The sequence below is a fragment of the Arvicola amphibius genome, chromosome 12 (genome assembly GCF_903992535.2).
Source record: "Arvicola amphibius chromosome 12, mArvAmp1.2, whole genome shotgun sequence".
In the NCBI taxonomy this organism is placed as follows: Eukaryota; Metazoa; Chordata; class Mammalia; order Rodentia; family Cricetidae; genus Arvicola; species Arvicola amphibius.
In genome coordinates, this window is record NC_052058.2 from 81,975,895 (window position 1) to 81,999,083 (window position 23,189).

A 23,189-nucleotide genomic window follows, 5' to 3' on the forward strand; every position below is an offset into this window, starting at 1 on the left:
CATAGTACAGTGTTTTAGTGCATTGTAACTGATTATGAAGTCCTGTCACGAAACATATTTGGCTCATTTTGTTCTTATGTTCTATATGGCTATCTAATGATCAGTCATGAACTAAAGTCTTGAGTGTCACATTGATTATTGTATATTTTTAATGTAGAATTAAGATATTTTTCTGAAATTATTTTTAGTTTAATTTTTCTGTCATTTATTTTATAGGAAAGATATGGGTTTTTTGAAAAATACATAATAAAATTAATTCCAGCTACTTTATTTAGCATGTTTGTCAGTAGAAAGGATATATTTATAAGTTATCTCATTTAGCTCCAGTGACACCTGGCAAAGGAGAAACTAGCTTAACATTCCTCCTCCCTCCCTCCCTCCCTCCCTCCCTCCCTCCCTCCCTCCCTCCCTCTCTCCATCTTTTTTCATCCCCACTCTTCTTCCTCCTTCTCCTTCTTTGTTTCGGAACATTCTGTAACCTCAAGAATCCTTGTGTCTTTCAGAGCATTCCACGGGTATTCAGCAAGTTTTCTATCAAAGATGCCCGGAAGCCCCACAATCAGAATAAAAACCGTTACGTTGACATCCTTCCCTGTGAGTGCACATAGGGAACTGAGTTTCTGTATGCTGACACTGAGTGATTACTCGGTATTTCAATATTGAAGTGTTCTTTTTCTTTAAACAGATGATTATAACCGTGTTGAACTCTCTGAAATAAATGGAGATGCGGGGTCCACGTACATAAATGCCAGCTACATTGACGTGAGTAAAGATGCTGTTACCTTATAGCCTCTTTTGGCTGCTGGAAATGTTCATCTTCTTTGTATGTGTGTGTTCCATTGAGTTCCTCCGCTCTTTCTGGAAAACTTTAGGGAAGTTCTTAGAAATATTTTCAGCTAAGCCCATAATATCACTGGCACCTACAACAAAATCATTAATGCTTGCAAAAATAGTTATGTGTATGCTTGCTGGTGCTGGAAGTAAATAGTGCTTCTTCTTAGCCAAGATTAAAACCTGCTCTTTGCTGTACGTTAGACTGAATGCTCTCTGCACACATTCTCATAAGAACTCTGCATTTCTTCATCTGAGCGCACTATGCCCTCTAGATAGATGAGGATGGGAAGCCCAGGTTCTTTAGTTATTAAGAGACTAATAAAATCAGTAAAGGCTTTAGCTGAGTTGCAGTTCAGGTCTGCTTGACCCCAAACTGTTGTGCAAGGCACTGTTCTACAAGGCACTGCAGTAGCCGCTTCCTCCATTGATGTTGCTCCTCTCCTGTGCAGTCATCCAAATTGAAACTATCTAGACAGGATTTATTAAAACACTTACAAATTTGCCTTATATAATGTTCAATCAAGCATGCTTCCTGTGAGCTAAAGAATTTTACACAGTAGGGAAACACATATGTATGGCTAAGAACATCTTCTTACCCATCTACCCAGTTTTTTCTTCTATCAGGTGAGTCCTCATGGATTCATATTTCTTTTTTTTTTTAAAGAAAACAACCCATCTTTTCTTCATTTTACACTCAAATCGCAGTTCCTACTCCCTCCCTTCCTCCCATTTCTTCTACCCTGCACCCCCATCCACTCCTCAGAGAGGGCAAGGCACACTACTTTGGGGAAGGTCCAAGGCCCTCCCTACTATATCTAGGCTGAGCAAGGTATCCATCCAAAAAAAAAAAATGGGCTACTAAAAAGCCAGAACAAGCAGTAGGGATAAATCCTGGTGCCACTGCCAGTGGCCCAGCAGTCTTCCCCAGCCACACAACTGTCACTCACACTCAGAAGGTCCAGTTTGGTCCTATGCTGGTTTCTTCCCTGTCCTGCCAGAGTTGGTGAGCTCCCATCAGCCCAGACAAACCACCTCAGTGGATTTCCCCATCATGGTCCCAACTTCTCTGCTCATACCCTCACTCCTCCAACTCTTCAAACAGGATTTTGAGAGCTCAGCCCAGTGCATTAATTCTATAGATTGCTTTTGGTAGGAGTTTTTATTATGTTGATCCTACGTATCCAAGAGCAGGAGAGATCTTTCCATTTTCTGGCAACTTCTTCAATTTCTTTCTTCAAAGCCTTAAAGTTCTTGATGAACAGGTCTTTCACTTCTTTGGTTAGTGTTACCCCATGATATTTTATTACTCGTGGCTATTGTGAAGGGTGATGTTTCTCTGATTTGTTTCTAAGCTTCTTTATCTTTGGTATATAGAAGGGCTACTAATTTTTTTGAATTGATCTTTTACATTTCCGCATTACTGAAGGTATTCATCAACTGTAAGAGTTTCCTGCTAGAGTTTTTGGGGTCACTTATATATACTATCATATCATTTGCAAATAGCAAAATTTGACTTCTTCCTTTCAAATTTGAATCTCCTTGATCTCCTTTTGTTGTTTTATTGCTCTAGCCAGAACTTCAAGAACTATGTTGAATATATGTGGAGAAAGTGGACAGCCTTGTCTTGTTCCTGGTTTTTAGTGGAATTGGTTTGATTTTTCTCTCCATTTAATTTGATGTTGGCTGTTGGCTTGCTGTATATTGCTTTTATTATGTTTAGATATGTTCTTATATCCCTGATCTCTCCAAGACCTTTATCATGAAGCGGTGTTGGATATTGTTAAATGTTTTGTTTTGTTTTTTTTGCAACTATTGAGATGATCATGTGGTTTTCTTCTCTCAGTTTATTTATATGGTGGACCACATTGATAGATTTTTGTATGTTGAACCATCCCTGCATGTCTGGAATGAAGCCAACTTAATCATGATGAATGATTTTTTTGATGTGTTCTTGGATTCGGTTTGCCAGCATTTTATTGAGTAATTTTGCATCCATTTTCATGAGTGAGACTGGTCTCTAATTCTCTTTCTTGGTTGTGTCTTTGTGTGGTTTCAGTAGCAAGGTAACTGTAGTTCATAAAAAGAGTTTGGCAATGTTCCTTCTGTTTCTATTATGTGGAACACTTTGAGGAGTATAGGTATAAGCTCTTCATTGAAGTTCTGGTAGAATTCTGCACTGAAACCTTCTGGCCCTGGGCTTTTTTTTTTTTTTTTTTTTTTTTTTTTTTTTTTGGTTGGGAAGCTTTTGATGACTGCTTCTATTTCCTTGCTGGTTATAGGTCTATTTAAATTGTTCACCTGGTCTTGATTTAATTTTTGTATATGGTACCTATCCAGAAAATTCTTCATTTTTTCTACATTTTCCAATTTTGTGGAGTACAGGTTTTTTAATATGACCTAATAATTCTCTAGATTTCTTCAGTGTCTGTTGTTATGTCCCCCATTTTATTTCTGATTTCATTAATTTGGATGTTCTCTCTCTGGCTTTTGATTAGTTTGGTTAAGGGTTTGTCTATTTTGTTGATTTTCTCAAAGAACCAACTCTTGGTTTTATTGATTCTTTGTATTGTTTTCTTTGTTTCTATTTTGTTGATTTCAGCCCTCAATTTGATTATTTCCATCTACTTCTCCTGGGTGAGTCTGTTTCTTTTTGTTCTAGAGCTTTCAGGTGTGCTGCTAAGTCACTAGAGTGAGATTTCTCTACTTTTTACATAGGCCCTTAGTGCTATAAACTTTCCTCTTAGCACTGCTTTCATAGTGTCCCATAGGTTTGGGTGTGTTGTGTCTTCATTTTCATTTAGTTCTAGGAAGTTCTAATTTTTTTCTTTATTTCTTCCTTGACCCAGGTTTGTTCAATTGAGCACTGTTTAATTTCCATGAGTTTGTAGACTTTCTGCATTTTGTTTTGGTGTTAAATTCTAACTTTAAAACATGGTGACCTGATAAGACACAGGGGGTTATTCCACTTTTTTGGTATTGGTTGAGGTTTGCTTTGTTACTGAGTATGTGGACAATTTTAGAGAAGGTTCCATAGGGTGCTGAGAAGAAGGTATATTCTCTTGGATGGAATGCTCTGTAGATGTCTGTCAAGTCCATTTGAGTCATTACATCTGCTAGTTCTCTTCTTTCTCTGTTAAGTTTCTGTCTGGTTGACCTGTCCGTTGTGGAGAGTGTGGTGTTGAAGTCTCCTACTATTGATGTGTGGGGTTTGATGTGCAATTCAAGCTTTAGTAATGTTTCTTTTACAAATGTGGGTACCACACACACACACACACACACACACACACACACACACACACACACATATTTCTGAGATCTGGCATAATAAAATATCACAAATTAGTACCAGGAAAATAACATAATTCTATTCTCTGAGTTCTTGAACTTAAAATTTTCAAAGCAAGATATCAGTACATATCATGTTCGCTCAAGTTCTCTGGGAGAAAAAAAATCCTATTTGGCCACCCTTGGCTTCTGGAGGATTCTATCTATCCTTGTTTCTGCTCACTAAAGACTCTCTATCTTTCTCTAGTCTCTGCCTCAACGTCATGAACTTCTTGGCTGTTTTAGCTCCTGTATTTTCATAACCCACCCCTTCCACTCATATGAACACTGGTCATTGCACCCTATGACATCATTTTAACTCTCAGATCTGCAAAGACACTACTTTCATTTAAAAGCACATTTTAGGGCTCCAGGCAAATATAAAATTTGGGAATAAGAATTTGATCAACTACACATAAATCTGTATAAGAGAAAAAATTAATTTAGATATATTTTCTAGTTAAATCACTCATGAATACATATACCTTTGACATCTGTGTTTTAATCATTAATAAAGTGACTTTTTGAGATATTATATGGTTTTCCAGGGTTAAATTATTCACATAAGTGATATGGCTATTGGGTAACATATTGCAACTTGCAAAATGCATTTGCTGTTATCAGTTATCATCTTCAGTGATTTCCATATATTAATTAAGTAAACCAAAAGGCAGAGAGAGAATATCCAAACTAACAAAATCAGAAATGAAAAGAGAGACATAACAACAGACACGGAGGAAATACAGAAAATCATCAGGTCATATTTTGAAAACCTGTACTCCACAAAATTGGAAAACTTAAAGAAATGGACAACTTTCTGGATACTTACCAAAATTAAATCAAGACCAGATAAGCAAATTAAACAGACCTATAACTGCTGAAAAAATAGAAACAGTCATCAAAAGTCTCCCAACCAAAAAAAAAAAAAAAATAAGCCCAGGACCAGATGGTTTCAGCTCAGAATTCTACAAGATTTTCAAAGAATAACTAATACCAATACTCCTCAAATTATTCCACACAATAGAAACAAAAGGAACATTGCCAAACTCTTTTTATGAGGATACAATTACCCTGATACCCAAACCACAGAAAGACATTACTAAGAAAGAGAGTTACAAACCAATCTTACTCATGAGCATTGATGCAAAAATACTAAATAAAATACTGGCAAATCGAATCCAAGGACACATCAGAACCATCATCCACATGATCAAGTCAGCTTCATCCCTGAGACGCAGGGATGGTTCAGCTCCCACAACACATGGTAAAATAGTTCCAGTTTTCCTAGAATCGAGACTGGGATTGTATCCCCAGGTGGTCTCTGAAGGTACCTGTCTCTCATCAAATATTTTTGATAACTAATATTTTTTAATCTTTCTTAAAACCATGCTCTGGTCTCTAACTGACGCATTTTTCCTGAATGTGTGAATGATCTTCATAATATAAACTCTTATTCTCATGTTCTCTGTAAAGCTTGTTTCCAGTAGTAAGCAATACTTTCACATGTGAAGAGTGGTTCCCAAAATAAGTTAGTCATTGGTTATAATTTTCACCTTCATTTTAACTGATTTTGGCAAGTGATCTCTGCAGTCACAATTATGGTGACCAAGGTTTTTTTTTTTTTTTTTTTTTTTTTTTTTTTAGAGTACACAAGTTTATTTTCCAAGTGTCTTCTCTTTCAAAGGAATGTAACTCAGAGCAGATATGGCAATGCTAGAGATTTTGTGAGGTTTTAGGTAGGTTCTAAAAATAAATAGCCTACATATTCTGTTCAAATATGTATGCTAATGATAGGATTGAGCTATAATTATGTTTCTCTAACTGAGTTCCAACCCTCCGGAAAGCAGATCTTGTCAGCTCCTACATAGGCTCTTGACAAACTGTAGCTACCCAGCCTGGACTTTATGAATAAATGCAAATGACTGATACTATCATGAGACTTACTAAATTAAATGAGGATTCATATACCCGATGGGCAAAATTTCAAGCAATGGCAACACTAACTCTTCTTATGGAATTTCCCTATTTACCAAGGTAAATGTAAAGTGCTTGAGAGTATTTTGCAAGGAATGAGCATATTTTATCTGTGTCTGTACTGCCTCCTTGTCTTAGTGAGTGGAGCAGAGAAAGCAGTCATTACAGATAAAGAATGTTTTTATTTTTCATATCTGGAATGATATAAAAGAACTCCAGGGAATCTAAGGCATGTTCTAGCAATAGTTAATATGTCGAAGTGTAGGTGTGTTCCCTGGGGAATTTATTGCAAGAAATTGAGTAAAATTATGAAAAAGAACTCCATGCCTGGTAAAAAGGTTTAAATAGTGGAGGATACTGTAGGGCAGGCAGTTTATAAACAGGGAAAGTGTGGACTCATTTTGCTAATTCCTCACCATCTCTGAGGAGATGAAGTCTAATTATAAATGGTGTTTGGAGTACATGGCAAGCATATATGCAGGTCAGGCATGCTGTTTGCAAATGCTAACTAACTTGCTCTGCACCGTTAAATGCTCCCTACTATGATCTGGAAATGGCCAGATGTGTTCACAACCACGATAGAGCCATGTCAACTTCTTTTGATTCAGAGTTTTGCATGAACAAGTTTTCTATAAATGCTATCTTCTCTTTGTGTGTTTTTATCAGGGCTTCAAAGAACCAAGAAAATACATTGCTGCACAAGGTAATTTATTTCCAATCCTGGAGTTATTCTTGGAAACTGGTTTGGCAGAATCTCTAAGACAGCATCTTGTAACTTGTACTTCACTTCTAGGACCCCGGGATGAAACGGTCGATGACTTCTGGAGGATGATCTGGGAACAAAAAGCCACAGTTATTGTCATGGTCACACGATGTGAAGAAGGAAACAGGGTAAGAGCCCAGAAGGCTGAGGTTGGAACTTGGGAAAGGAAATGCTGAGGTGCATCTCATATGAGTAATACAGACAATTCTCTGTTTTAACCTTGTTAACATTTTATGTACATTTTCATACAGGTAGAAAACCTAAATCTGTAATAGTAAAGTGCATTGGTTTTGAGGCTTTTATCTGGCATTATGATAAGTTCTGTACATTGCAACGTTCCAACTTCACAACTATTTGTGAATGATCACAACAAACTGACCTTGGGTAGACAGTGGACACCCACATAATACAAGGTTGAGAGAGATGAAAACCAGAGCCTGAAAGTGAACATCTTTTGCTAATCATTTTTTGCAGTTTTCTTGTAATAGATGTTGATGGCTGGGCAGATTGTCCTTCTGCTTATTGGCTAAGATAAACCCATCCAGAAACCCTAGTGGGAATTAGAATACATTTCAGCTCAAAGTGAACGTTATTTAAATAATTTCCAAATGCTTGGGGGAATAATAGTTAAATAGATTTTTGATTGTCAATGTTTTAGGAGTAAATAGAAACTGTTTTATGATACTCTGGAGTCATGGGTGATTTTTTTTAAAACCACAGAACAAGTGTGCAGAGTACTGGCCAAGCATGGAAGAAGGCACCCGGGCTTTCAGAGATGTTGTGGTAAAGATCATCGAACACAAAATATGTCCCGATTACATCATTCAGAAGCTGAACATCACACATGTGGGTTTCTTTCATTATGTAACTTTTGGCTTGGCATGACATTTTATAAAAGTGCAGCTAAGGAATATTATATGTGAAGAGCTAAAACACATCTGGGAAAAATTATTTTTAATGATCTTTAGGAGAAAGAGCCAGGTTGAAATGACCATGAAAGCCAGTAGGAGAGAATTCAAATTGCTGATTCATGCTTTACACGAATCACAAGTACCTGCTATGCTGGACCTCTGAAGCAGTAACAAGAGGGTCCACAAGATATTTTGAATCAGTGATGAGGTTATTAAGTGGAAAAACAAACAATCCTGCTTGTCAATAGTCTGTATGAATTATGAAGAGCATATTTTAAAAATGGCATATGGTATGAGCATTTTGAGAAGTACTAAGTTACAACTATGCAGGAGAGAGAGAGAAGCAGAGAGAGAAAGAGAGAGACAGAGAGACAGAGAGACAGAGAGAGAGAGAGAAAGTATTCAGTTCAGCAAAGAATGAGGTCAGCATGGCCTTGGAAAGAGTTGAAATGCAGGTCATCTCTTATTATATAATTCTATTTTCAGGAAATTTCCAGATAGAGGAAACTATAAATGCAGAAAACAGATTAGTAGTTGCCTTAGGCTGAGTTGTCAAAATGGGGAGTCGGAAAGGCTTAGACTTTTATTTTACAATGACAACAATGTTTTATTATTAGATAGTAATGGTGCACCATTCTGAATATAACAAACACAACTTAATTTATCATGTATATCTTAATAGTGCAATTTAAACATGCGTATCTTATTTGAGTTTAACTTTGTGCAAAGTTCAGATACATCTTCAGTAAAACAAAAACCAAAAGTACAGGTTTGCTAGCTATTTCTCCTACAGCCTTCTTGCTCTGCTCTTGGGGATAAACAACCCTATTTATTGCCAATAGAAAAATGCATGCTTGGCAAAGGTCCCCATTGTATATATATGGAGGAGCTGTTTAGGGGTTGATGCCTAGCTGGTCACTGCAACTTTTCTGAGGTATCTATCTTAATGAATTTTTTATAATTTCTATTGGAAACTTACAAGCAAACTTTTTTAGTATTTATCTTTTGAAAGTGGATAATTCTCTGTGTGATAATCTATAGAACAGAATGCTAATCAAAAAAACAAATTATACTTTCTACATGTACAAAAGAGTACTACTTGCCAGGAAACCAAACAGATGAATTCTAATACGCTGTGAGGATAGTGTTTGCTTAGTTTCGAAACACCCACCTACACCTCTCCACTACCTTTTCTAGTCTCTCATTATTTTTTATTTTATTACTAACTTTGATATCATAGGATAGAAAGTCTGAGAAGTTTCTGCTTTCCTTACTCTTCCTGACTCTGCTCATAACTCATTGACTGGGTGGTGTATGTGAGTCTAGTGTGACTTCTCATCAGACAAGAAATTGGAGAACCACAGAAGAGAGTGTCTGAGGCAAAGGTTTGGGGGTAGTTACACGAGGAACCTATTGCACAGGTTCTCTTTTTTTCCATACTTATCCCCTTGAGTTTGCTTTGAAAGAAAACATCTCAAAGAATACATCATCTCTTGACCAGAAAAAAGAAAAAGCCACTGGAAGAGATGTGACACACATTCAGTTTACCAGTTGGCCAGATCATGGGGTTCCTGAAGACCCCCACCTGCTCCTCAAACTTCGACGGAGGGTTAATGCTTTCAGCAATTTCTTCAGCGGCCCCATCGTGGTGCACTGCAGGTAAGGACTGGCAGGGCGAGAGCCGCTGTGGCTCTGTGCAACCCTTCTGTTGGGCAGCTAGGGATATTGATTGGCTAGTGCTGTTTTCTCGACAATCTACTAAGATTCATTTCTCAAACAGCTGTTCTTGTAAACTGACATTTTATAATTGTAGGGGAATACACTGATGTTATGATTTATGAAATAGTTAGGACCTGAATGTAAATATGTAAATACTTTTTAAGATGAAATTTGCCTTATTGCCTACCCTCCTCTTCCTCCTTGTGAACATGGGTTACATTTTTATTCCTTTTAAAATAGTGTGTGTGCGCGCGTGTGTGTGCGTGTGTGTGTGTGTGTGTGCGCGCGCGTGTGTGTGTGTGTGCGTGTGTGTGCGTGTGTGCGTGTGTGCATGCGTGTGTGCGTGTGTGTGCGTGCGTGTGTGCGCGTGTGTGCGTGTGTGTGCGTGTGTGTGCGTGTGTGTGTGTGTGCGCGTGTGTGTGTGTGTGTGTGTGTGTGTGTGTGTGTGTGTGTGTGTGTAGTGTTCAAATAGAGGGCAGCTTTATGGATGCAGTTCTCTCCTTTCACCTTTAAGAGGAATTCAAGGATCAAGCTCAGGTCAGTCTTGTCACTCAGGCTCCTTCACTCACTGAGTCATCTGGTCTACCTCTCACCTCACTTTTCTGCTTGTTCCTTTTAGTGCTGGTGTTGGGCGCACAGGAACCTACATCGGAATTGATGCCATGCTGGAAGGCTTGGAAGCAGAGGGCAAAGTGGATGTTTACGGCTATGTTGTCAAGCTAAGGCGACAGAGGTGCCTCATGGTACAAGTGGAGGTAAAGTCAAACTTTTCACGAGTAGGCTCATTATTGTTTGATGACTAAATATTCAGGGATGAGGATTGGGGGGTGTAAAAGAAATCCATATTATTATAACTTCAAACAGTGGAGAAAGAAGATATTTTCACTTCTGAGAACTAAAATGAGCTAATCTCTACCACAATCACTTTGTACTTGTGTTGAAACATACCACGCAAGCCATATAAGCTTTAAATATTCCCAAAACAGTAAAATCACTTACATGCCTGAACATGATAAAAAAGAGGAAACAGTGTTGGTAGCTTTTCATAACATTAAGCAGACAGAATAGTGTAGGTGCTTAGACCATCTTTTGTTTTGTTTGTTTATCCCACACAGGATCTCACTATACAGCTACCTGACCTTGAATTTGTTGCAGAACTCCTGTCTCAGCCTCCCAAGTGCTATGCTAGCAGTTAGGAACCTCCACACCCTGCAAGAACCTGGCTCTTTGGACTAGAGTTCAGAAATTCAAATACAGGCCCTGAATTGCTTATTTTATATACTATTGGATTTCTTTTAATCTTTCTATGCATCAGATCAACTATCCATAAAATGGAAATAGTACTGAGATAAAGTCAGTAATTATCTCATATAACAACTACAAAAATGGGTAAAAGGAAAGAATAAGTTGAAGCACTTAGACATATTGCTTGCATGAGACATGACATTTGCTAACTGGAAGTGATAGTTTTTATTGCAAATGTCTGGGTGGCAACAGAAGAAATTTGCCTGTGTAAATGGTCATAACCAGAAACAGGTGCAGGAATGATCCTTGGATTTAGCATAGTTAGAATAACAAAATATTGGAAATAATCTGAATACCTATAGTGGGGAATGGAAAAATCACAGGCAATGACTTGTGGTGTTGGAGAGAACGATCCAGTGTGTATTCTTCTATGTGGTTGCATACAGAGATGGATACCACAGGGTAACCAATATCAGTGAAGTACATGTATTTGTATGTTTGTAGATAAATAGACAAGAGGGCAGATTTATAAAAATAAATGATACCCAGAAAATAATCAGTCAAAAGACATGTCAAACTAGAGATGGCAGATTAAAAGGCTTATTAAAATTATATATATTTCTTAAACAAAAACAAACAAGAAAGGCCTCAAATGAGATAACAAAAATGTTTAGAATTGCTAGATTTGGGTTTGACATACTAGATCCTAGGTAGTTTAATTCATTGAAGAGAAATGCTAACTTTGAATAATAAGTTCTATAGGATATCAATCTACTTTTCTGATTGAAAATTATTATAATTTTGAATAATATTCATTTCAATCTCAATATTAATAACTGAATGAAGTAATAGACTATGAGTCAATAAAAAAATCTAGGCATAAAACTAAGGCCACATACAACTGATACTCTATTTGACAAAGCTTTTTTCTGGAATTTTAGCTTTAAATATAGTTTATTCATAGTCTAGAAAACTGTGAGAGTCAATTTCAAGACTGTATGCTACAAATATCAATGTTCTTTTATCACACAGCTTCCCAGTGTGGAAACTTCTGTACTAATTACACAGAGGCTTCTATAGTACATGTTAATTATGTGTGTTGTTCTTTGCTTCTTGCAGGCACAGTACATCTTGATCCATCAGGCCCTAGTGGAATACAATCAGTTTGGAGAAACAGAAGTGAACTTGTCTGAGTTACATTCATGTCTACAGAACATGAAGAAGAAAGATCCACCCAGTGACCCCTCTCCTCTGGAGGCTGAATTCCAGGTAGCAATCATCACAGCATTGTCAATGGTTATAAGTAGCTTTGTGGAATGTCTCCTGTTCTTGAAATCCTTGCTGATTATTTGACTACAAACCAGTGGCGCACAGATGAGGAAGATAAGACTATAAGAGTGGTTTTTTAGTCTAAATTTATAACCAGTTATGTAAGAGGCTTGTTTAAACCCTGAAGACTGAGTTTACAGCTATCACTCTTGTTTCACTAAGCTTACATAAAGAGTTTAAAAATATTCACGATAGCCACAGAATGGCCTGCCACATGCAATGTAAGCACAACATCTTACTTTTAAACACTACATCTGGTTTTGGTTTCAAAGGGAAATAATTAGAAGACTTTACAACTGATTAGGAAGTTGAACTGGCTGGAGCAGGTAGACAGAACATAAAAGCTAAGTCTGTGTGTCTCCACTTCTTCATTAAGTGGTTGCCTGAAAGCTGGACACATAGCTTGCTGTTATTTCAGTGTGTTGAAATAGCTATGCTTAAGCAACTTCATCATCAAAAGCAGTGTGGACTTATCCCTTCCACCTGTAATTTCCAGTTTACTGAGACATTTACTTTCATAAGAGAAGGGATGTGCTTTTTATCGGATGCAGACTGTGTGACCATTTGAATGAAAATGGGGCTGAGCTTGGAGGATGGGGGCAGCATCTAATGGTTCCAAGTTCTACCGTCCTCCCTATTCTGGGGGACTAGCAGTCACAGCACAAGACTGAACTTCAGAGAGCTTTAGCATTATTTCCTTTCCTTTGAACTGATTGACTGACCACAAGCCCACAAAGGCACACATGAATACTTTTTGTTTGATAATGCTGGTATAGTCGAGGTAAATACTTGTATGCATATTCACTAAAAGAAAGAGAGATTCACTTTTTGCTGAACATGTATGATTGAATTTCTGCTGGGTACTAAGGACATTTATAGGCACAAGAGTCAAAGTGCTCTGTAAGTGGATATGGGGCAGGTCTGGAAGAGACCTGGAGACCTTATTCAATCCAAGCAGACAGAATGTAGTGACTGGAGAATTACTCCACCCAAACAAACCGAATATAGAGGCTTGAGACAAGCAAGTAGAAGAGAATGAGGATAGAGATGCAGAGTGGCTGGCAACTGGGGTGATGGGGTGTCAAAAAGTAGAAGTAAATAGTCTATATGTATCTTTAATTTGATAACATATTGAAAATGTTTAATTGACACATAATTGTACATGTTTGTAGGGAATAGTAGGACGTTCCAAAATATGTCTACTACACATGATAATCATATCAAACTGAATGTCGTTATATTACTTCATCCCCAATTGCCTTTAATTTATGGAGGAATTATAAATCAAAATCATCAGTGAATTGAGGGAAATCAGGGAAAAGAAGGCAAAATAGATCTTAATACTTGGGGAGGAAGAAAGAATAAAAAAATAGTTATTTCAGAGATAATAAAATTGTCAGAAGTTATTGCGTGATCATCTGATGTTTACGGCCGTGAATTGAAAGAGAATCATTCCATGGTTTTGCTTGAGTTCTCTGGGGGATAGAGGCTGTATAAACCCACGTAGATCTGAAAAATGGTTATGTAAAAGTAAAACAGCAAAGGAGTTGATGATCTTTGCAAATGAATGTCTACAGCAGAGGATGATGACATATGAAGAGGTCACATGTAAACAAGAAGGAAACTGATAAGAACAGTCTACGGGAGACTTTGAAAAAAACCCACAAATTTCTAGGAGCAAGTTGCTAGAATGAATGACTAGGAAGAAGAGTAATTTTCAACAACATGAATGGTTCGAGTCATAGTTTAGACATGACGTCATGTGTATGACCAAATAGACAGAGGTGCAGTGGTGAAACTGGATGGGTGAGAAGTAGAAAGAAGGATCCCAGGGGTGAGAATAAAGCATCAAGCTACAGCAAGACTATGTAGATTATTTCATCAATGCGGGTTTGACCAAGGAGATGAGCATCTTATGGAAGAGAGGCCATGACTCACTAGGTCAAAAAATAGTGAGGTCAGATGATCTTGAAATTGGTAGCTGATGCCTCTGAGTGAATGATGGTGAATAGTGAGAACTATAATACAAGGGAAAGACAGAAAGTTAAATTCTTTGGGTTTTGTGAGGATGAAATTGGTATAAATAGAAGCAGGGAGCAAAGAGAATATGAAAGTGTTTTTCAAAATATGAGGCAAAGAAATTTAAGATTAGCAATGATTCAGTTTCTTGGTGGTATCAAGTGATATCTCCTTGGTATAAAAAGGAAAGGAAAGAAACTGTTGGGAGAAGGGGATCTGGATACATTCTTACTGAAGACAGATCATGTACATCAGAAAGCTGAGAGAAAGGGATTTGCAGAGATAGCACAGTGCTGCATTGGCTTTTCTTGTAAAAACATGAACAGACTTCTGTTCACCCCAGATAGGACACCCAACAAGAAACCCATGTCACAATTCCATCAGAGTTTAATTCAAGGAACTAGTATGTTTACTGGGCTTACTTGCAGAGCACAAGTAAAGGGCCACATATTATAGATGTCTCCAAATAAATGAATCAGTGCAAAACCCTCTACCATTGTGGATGATGACCTCAAGGAAGCTGCATCATGGAGCCTCCTTTCAACTAATCTTCCATTTCCTATATACTCTAACTTTATCCAAGATCACACGCAGTTGAGCCTGGGAACCTGCCCTTATTTATTCCACTATGAAGTGTCAGAGGACTCTTCACCTAGCTAGTACTATACTGTCCTGTACACTGTCAGCTTCAATGAGAGACTTAGGTTTGCAGGCACTTGAAAGAATCAGGACTTGAAGAGTAAACAAGCCTTCATACCTTACTATTGGAAGACGATTCATCAGTTTTTCTTAGAAAATGAGGTTCTTACTACTCAAGGAGAGTGGCTATTGAGTGGCCTCTCACAATACAATATGGTGTTTTCAACATAACTGATTTTCTATGTTTCTTATGTTTTTCCTTGCTGTGACCAGGTACCAATAAAAAAGACCACTTAGAGTTAGACAAAGCAGGAGGAAGGAAAGGAGGAAAGGTTTAATTTGGCTCATGGTTTGATGGCTTAGTCCATTATGGAGGAGAAAGCATAACGGAAGAGGTTGTTCTCAGGGGTTGATCACAGGCCCTCTTGCCACCGCCCCGCGTGGCAAATGGCACACAGGTCCCAAAGTACCCACTGCAACTTCAGTTGCACCCTCGCAGCTCCACACACAGATCACTCCAGAGTTCCATGTAGGGCATCTAACCTGGATACACACTGAATGGCTTCAGTGGCTTTTGGAACCTTCCTGGAAAATTCTTTAACATCCACACCCTTGCATCTTGCATGCCTGAAAAATTCGTGTCACATGGACAATGTCAGGTCCTTTGACCAGCTGGAGATATAGCCTGAACCTCAGATAACAGCTGCAAATGTCTCTGTATGACTCCAAGGCTGAGATTTGGAAAATACTCCTCAAGATAGCATAGCTGAGATACACTGCTACGAAGGTTCTCTTTGTGTAAGCATCTCTTTTCAAATGACAATTTTTCAAATGAGTTTCAATTGTTCTATCCTTGCTCTGTCTCCAAATGGATGGGCTCTTACATCCTTTGGGTACCTTTTTTTTTTTTTGGAACCATACCTGTTCATTTAACATAATTTGCTATTGCATGGTGGATATTAATGATAATCTGTATTTTGTGGTTTTGTCTCATGGAAGAACAAGCTATACTGCCTTGCGATCAGGCGTCGCTTAACTAAGAAGCTGATTCTATTGGGTACAAATGTCACTTTTCAGTCCCACTTCGAAAAGTCAAAGCTACTAAATATGTGAACAATACAAAGGAAAGTTTCAGCGTCAAATTTAAAAACTTTCACCTGTGGGGAGTTACATACATTTCATAGTCATTGATGAAGTCCTCATCTTCGAGTGATATCCAGGCTACAATAATTATGGAAATATTTAGGTTTTAAAGGAGGATTGTTGTTTGTTTTTCTTAGAGACTTCCTTCATACAGGAGCTGGAGGACACAGCACATTGGAAATCAAGATGAAAATAAAAAGAAAAACAGGAATTCTAATGTTGTTCCATGTATGTAATTTACTTTTATATCTTGCATCAGATAAAGTTAAGCCATGCTTGGACTTATTTAGTGTACAGCATACACTTGATTGATGATCGATAAGAGGTTTGTGGGCTATCTAAAATTTAGTTTTAGCAGATTATTTGGATCCCAATATTTTCAATGAACATCCGAAGATGGACAGTATGTAGTGTGTTTTCTATCCCTACCCTCCCCACACATATTTGATAAAAAAATAAAACGGAAATAGGTTAGTTATAAGAAGATGAAGCCTCTGAGCCGGGACAAAACAAAAGGCTTATTCTCCTTTGCTAGTTTTATTTTATCTTTAGTATATGTCAAGGTCATCACCAAATAGCAGCGATTTTAACAGTCATCTGTTTCCTTTACCACTGATATCTGAGAGGTTGAGAAAAGGTGGAAATGTTCAATAAATTGTCAATTGCCAAATTTCCCACATTGAACTAGAAACAATTTTTAAGCTTTAATTCTATTTAAGCTTATTGACGGGATCACACCTGGTGCTGCTTTGGCTGCATCCAGCTGCCTATACCAAAATTAGCACGGGTGAAACATGTCAAGCTAATAAACAAGACTACCAGATAAATCAAATCAACATATGGCTGACCTAGTTAATTTCTGTAGAAGCCCTTGTTAATACAGTAAAAATATGGAATCAATAATAATGTAGATAAATATATCAGCTGGGTTTTTACTAATTTAAAATATTGAGTAACAAGGGATGCTTTAGCACTAAATAAAATTAAATAGTAATTAATCTAAAAATGTACTTAGGAGAGATTGTTAATTTAATGTGAATTAAATTATATTGCAAACAAAAATCTAAGATATTAAGTTTTAAGTTATAGTAACCAGAACAGTGATAGTCCATGCACACCGAAAGTGTGCGTATCAAACTCTAAACAATCAATTGGAGAATAATGATGCTATTTCTCATGAGTGTAGCACATTTAATAAAAACCCAGAGATGGAAATTGGGGTTCAGCCTGAAGGTCAGAAAAGCAAAACAGCCAGCCACCAGCTCTTACTTCTACCTCAGTCCTAAATGGCAGTTCTGCCCCCAGGAATCTCAGAATGAGACTGTGTGTGAGAGATGTTGCCTCCTCCTGTTTTATCCTCCTCTCTAGTTCTGGAATTAAAGGCATGCACCACTACCACCTGGTTTCTGTGGCAAGCTAGTGTTGCTACTGGGATTAAAGGTGCGTGTCACCACTGCCTGGTCTGTAAGGCTGGCCAGTGCGGCTGTTTTACTCTCTGATCTTCAGGCAAGCTTTATTTATTAAAATACAAATGGAATATCACGACATATGACCTGTGCTTTTATTATTGAAATCTTTTGGGGGTACTTTCTTCATTTTTAGACTTCTGAAACTAATTTTAATTATTAAGTATTGAATGACTTAATGATTAGACTCTTATTGATATTAAACCAGTACAGTTAATTCTACATTTCCTTTTCATTTCTACGAGTCTGTCAGTCAGAAATTTGGTTCCTTTTCATTTGAGTTTTTGATTGAGCCCCGGATTGTGTTCATGTCGAGAGCACTCTCTGTAGGTGATCTCTGTCCTCAGTCCCACCTACTTTTCTGGGAAGACTTACTACTCTTTGTTTTTCCATAGATGACTTTAACAGAGTGCCACTGAAGCATGAGCTGGAGATGAGCAAAGAGAGCGAGCCTGAGTCCGAGGAGTCTTCTGATGATGACAGTGACTCAGAGGAAACCAGCAAGTACATCAATGCATCGTTTGTAATGGTGGGTACCTGCACTCCAGCAAATACATCAATGCATCCTTTGTAATGATGGGTACTTACACTCCAGCAAATATATCAATGCATCATTTGTAATGGTGGGTACCTACACTCCAGCAAATATATCACTGCATCGTTTGTAATGGTGGGTACCTACACTTCAGCCAATACATCACTGCATCATTTGTAATGGTGGGTACCTGCACTCTCAGACCAGGATCTGACCCTTTGAGATCATGTCTGTCGTTAGGGCCATTTCTTAGGGAGTATGATACACAGCTGATGAGCTCGGTGATAACCACGTATTCAGAGGCACAAAACTTTCACCTGGTGATACCATTTTAAACGTATCAAACAAAGCAAAAGGGTTCAAATTTTATCAGTTGGTTTGGGATAAGGAAATGCTATGGCTTATTTTATATCAAACATAATGGCGTACTAGTTTTAAAAATAATATTAGAATAAATGTAACTATTAGAAGGCATTAGTTACTCAAATCAGCAAAAGGAATTTGTAGGATGATACAGTGATAGCTAGCATTAGTTATTTATTATCCTTAGGCCCATCCCAGCACTGGGCTATTCGTCTTGATGGTCACATGCCAGCATTTCGAAAGTCTCTCGGATGGCTTTATATCACACACCTTTTTGGAAAACAACAGCTAAACCAAAAAAACTAAATAAGGGATCCAGTAAAGACTTAAGTGTTCAGTTGGGTTTATTTCTTCGCCAGATCTTCCTGCAGCTCACACTTTCGTGAGTATTAGGTTAAATATGCTGTTATATGACACTATGCTATATCACAAGTTAAATAGATGAATGATAGAATAATTTTAAAATCTTATGTTAATTCCTTTTTTTACAATTATATAACTAATGGAGAAAACAATTTTTCGAAGAAAAATTATTTTTAGCATTGCATAGCATAATGTACAATTACATTCTAACTGTAATTTCACATTATTAGCTGTTTTATGAATAGATGCTGCATTTTTCCTGGACTTCAGAATCATAACTTTCTATTAATGGTGATGACACCAAATCAGCTAATTTTCAAAATTGGTATCATTTGTTTTACGAGTCTGTGTTTGATGGCAGCACTAACCAATTCTCATCTTTTGTGATTTTTAGAGTTACTGGAAACCAGAACTGATGATCGCCACTCAGGGGCCACTTAAAGAGACTGTTGGTGATTTCTGGCAGATGGTATTCCAAAGGAAGGTCAAGGTCATTGTGATGTTGACAGAGTTAACAAATGGAGGCCAGGTTTGTACTTTGGAGATGCCATGTTAGAAAACCCTTGACCGCGCCACGTCATTCTCCATTCTTGGATTCCTTGTTTATTGCTGTGTTCTTTACATTTTGATCCCTCTCTGACACAGTCCAATGCACTAGTGTTCCTGGGCCCTTTGTCAGGTTGGCTCCATTATTATTATTATTATTATTTTTTTTTTTTTTTGGTTTTTCGAGACAGGGTTTCTCTGCAGCTTTTTTAGAGCCTGTCCTGGAACTAGCTCTTGTAGACCAGGCTGGCCTCGAACTCACAGAGATCCTCCTGCCTCTGCCTCCCGAGTGCTGGGATTAAAGGTGTGCGCCACCACCGCCCGGCTTGGCTCCATTATCTTATGTGTTGGTTCTGACATTTTCTCAATCCCTGAGCATGGGGAGGAGAGAACCTATGTGGTGGAAGGTTATACCTTTGTATATTTGTCCTATATTTATATGGTAAAATCCACTCTCTGATCCTGACAAGTGCATTTATGTGCAGCGTTTTTACTATCTGGCAGACATCCTTTGTTCCTAAATGATGCTCTCTTGCCCCTCTTAACCCCATTCTTCTAGAAAGACAAAACCTTTTGAAATCTTCAGCTATATCCTTCCTTCTTCATTTCTACATGACATTGTTGCCATAAAATTTTGTAATTGGGGCTAAACACAGCATGTACTTTTGCATTGTACTTAAGCCATGTGACATATGTTTGGTATTTTCTTAGAACCTAGAGACACCAATAAAATTACCCAGTGGTAGATCATATGAGAGAATTTTAATTCTGACATGTGGTGAGGTTTATTTAGTACAATCCTTATAAACAGGCACCACGACCCATTACTGTCTCTGTCTTCCTTTCCCTGCAGGCACCACGACCCGACCCGTTACTGTCTCTGCCTTCATTTCCCCGTTTTCTTTTACTTCTCTACTCCACAGACCCTTTCTGCTCAGTCCCCTTTTATCTGTCGTCTCTGTCTCCAACTTTCATCCCTCATCCTCTCCATTTCTCTCCAACTCCTGCTCCCTCCCTCTATCTTTGTCTTCTGTCAGTGTCCCTGTGCTTTGTCAGCAATTATGGGATGGTAGTATGCAGAGACCTGTGGTTCTTTACTCTCCAGTAGGATCCTTTATTTAATTGGGTGCTTCTCGTAGAACTGGTCATCAAGATTCTGCTTGAAGTCTTTGAGCAACACAAACTCTGTTCTCAAGGACCAGTGGCGAATAGTGGGGCCCAAGTTGTTGGAAGGGCCCAGCTGATGTCAGCTCATTCTATAAAATTTTGAAGAGGTTAGATAATCATGCTTTAAAATGTGGGACAAATCCCAAATACCTCTTCCAGAGATGACAAAGCTACCCTTAGATTACCTTAATCACTCCTAACCAAACACTGTTCAGTGAAAGGATCTTCACTGTACTTAAAGTAGATTTGAGATTCGTATAAAGGTTTCAATTTTAGAAAACATTCATTTCCATTTAATAAGAAAAGAGGTAAGAAAAGAGAAGGTATTCTGGATGCCTTAGAGAGCAAACCCAAGATCTGCGAAGAACCTGGTTAAGTCATGTTCTGTTTTTATCCAGGAAGTCTGTGCTCAATACTGGGGAGAAGGAAAGCAGACATATGGAGACATGGAAGTGGCTATCAAAGACACCAGCAAATCGTCAGCCTACACTATCCGTGTGTTCGAGCTGAGACATTCTAAGGTCCGTAAATACTTTTGAATATATTTACTTATGATGTAATTAGTCTGATGGCGAGCTTAATATTTTATGCCATCAAGGCCACTGCCTATATAATGATTCTGAATAAAAGTTGCAAATTATCTGAATGAAAGCAACTGTAAAAAAAAAGCAACTGTCAAAGGATAAACTGGACTGAACTTCCTTTGCATTAATGTTCCCTTCACCTCTGATTGCAGAGGAAGGAGCCCAGAACGGTGTACCAATACCAGTGCACCACATGGAGTGGGGAAGAGCTTCCTTCAGAACCTAAGGAACTGGTGTCTATGATTCAGAACCTCAAGCAGAAGCTTCCCAAGAGCTGCCCTGAAGGGATGAAGTATCACAAGCACGCACCAATCCTAGTCCACTGCAGGTAGGAGGGCTGACGGGATGTACTCTAAAGTTGCCAGGCTTCTTCATTTCTATTGAATTCTAGTATCCTGATATGCAAACTGTGTGACTGGTGACAATCCCCACGAAGCAATTCACTCTTGTGTCAACCACCTGCACTACACCTACAAGAATAATATAATGAAGGTTGTAAAAGCAGTTATTCTAGACTTGTAGCTGTTTAATATCATTTCATATAATCTTTGATTCTCCACTGCCTAGCCCTAGACCAGGTATGTTATATGTGGCAAATGAACAGGGGAATGAGAGAGAAATGCAGGAATGGATTGACTGATAGATTTCATTATGCATAGACTCAGGTGCATTGTGTCAGTCTACTGGATATTACAGAACCTAAGAGCTGAATGATTTGTTTACAGTAAATATAAACAGACATTTCCTGTCCTAACTGCCTGGTCCTAGATAACTGACTCAGAGGCTGAATATGAATTATAAATGCTCAGCCAATAGCTCAGGCTTGTTACTAGCTACCTCTTACACTTAAATTAGCTCGTATTTCTATTCATGCCTTGCTACATGTCTCTTGGCTTGGTACCTCATTTTTTACACATCCTGCTTGCTGAGCAGTTGGCTGGCGTATCCCTCGACTCCACTCTCTTTTCCCATCATTCTCAGCTTGGCTTTCCTAACTAACTTCCTATTCAGCTACCGACCTGTCAGCTTTTTATTGACCAATGAGAGTGATACATCTCTACAGTGTACAGAAGCAATATTCCACAGCAAGAAAACATACTTTAAGCTATTAACTTTAAAGTTTGACAAAAGTGTGTGTGTGTGTGTGTGTGTGTGTGTGTGTGTAGCCCATGTCATATATGAAGGGGTCAGAGAACAGCCGTCAGAACCGTGGGGTTTAATAATCAACTCAGGTGACCAGAACTGAATACAAGCACCTCTATCTACTGAGCCTTCCCACATACCCTTAATTTAAACACGAACTGAAGTTTCAGTGCTTGGCAACTTGACGTTAAACCCATTTCTGCCATGATCCTCAAGAGCACTCATAGAGATAATATTTAATTTCGATAGTTCTTTCAATGCAGACACTTAGTGTCTCCTGTAGCAGAGAGCTACATAACCTCCTCAAGACATATTGAAAGGATACATAATATGAAAACTTTGTCGAAAAAAATATTAAAATACATGATAAATTAAAAGCAATCCTAATATAAGATTAATGCTGTAAATCTGACAAAATCCTTTTACAAGTTATGAAAGTCCTCTTTATTGGCATCACAGATGCAGGAACAAACCCTCATTTGTATACCTTTTTCGGGACTATTTGCAATTTTAAAGTGAAATTCATGTGGAAAGAAAACTGAAGGACAGGAGTTGAGGCTTCAGTATATTGGTTAGGGTACCACTGTATGTTTCTTAGCGAGGGCTGACCAGAATACTTGCTGATGGCTTGAGATCTGAGATGAAACTGTTTTACGTTTTCTACCCATATTCATTCTTCTTCCTGTTTCTGCACTTGTTTAGTGAGTAATTCTGTCAAGCATCATCTCCCCACTGGTGTAGAAGTGAAACACTGTTAGAAATGGTGGACAGAGATGCTGAGAAGGGAAACAATGCGGGGCTAGCTTGGGCTTCATCTGCTTCAGAACGTGCTTCCATGCTTCTTAAACCTTGGCTTCTTCTCTTATCAAATTCACTTTTTCATATTAGTTCTAACAACCCAAGAAATTACTAAAAGTGGGTTTAAAGACACAGAGCACTGAACAGAAGAAAGTATATTTTTAATGTCAAATCTATGTCTCATGAAACCATAGAATGAGCAATGTCACAGTCGTGTAGTGGATAAGTCTGCCCTCTAATGCATTCATAGAGACTAATTTGGCCCTTAAAAAAATTAGAGAAAGATGCCTTTAGTAGATGTAAAATAAAAATATTCCCATCTCT

The 23,189-nt window shown here is 38.1% G+C and overlaps 1 protein-coding gene across 1 annotated transcript in view; it reads left to right on the plus strand.

Annotated features, from left to right (window-relative positions):
- Ptprc (protein tyrosine phosphatase receptor type C) overlaps nucleotides 1-23,189 on the plus strand; it is a 60,243-nt gene that overhangs the window by 34,690 nt on the left and 2,364 nt on the right. The window contains exons 16-28 of the mRNA XM_038348993.1: nucleotides 504-594; nucleotides 686-762; nucleotides 6,799-6,835; nucleotides 6,926-7,023; nucleotides 7,616-7,741; nucleotides 9,308-9,465; nucleotides 10,145-10,280; nucleotides 11,890-12,039; nucleotides 16,038-16,128; nucleotides 17,762-17,895; nucleotides 19,022-19,156; nucleotides 20,739-20,861; nucleotides 21,077-21,252. Of these exons, the coding sequence (XP_038204921.1) occupies nucleotides 504-594; nucleotides 686-762; nucleotides 6,799-6,835; nucleotides 6,926-7,023; nucleotides 7,616-7,741; nucleotides 9,308-9,465; nucleotides 10,145-10,280; nucleotides 11,890-12,039; nucleotides 16,038-16,128; nucleotides 17,762-17,895; nucleotides 19,022-19,156; nucleotides 20,739-20,861; nucleotides 21,077-21,252 (1,532 nt within the window). The remainder of the gene's footprint in view (nucleotides 1-503; nucleotides 595-685; nucleotides 763-6,798; nucleotides 6,836-6,925; nucleotides 7,024-7,615; nucleotides 7,742-9,307; nucleotides 9,466-10,144; nucleotides 10,281-11,889; nucleotides 12,040-16,037; nucleotides 16,129-17,761; nucleotides 17,896-19,021; nucleotides 19,157-20,738; nucleotides 20,862-21,076; nucleotides 21,253-23,189) is intronic.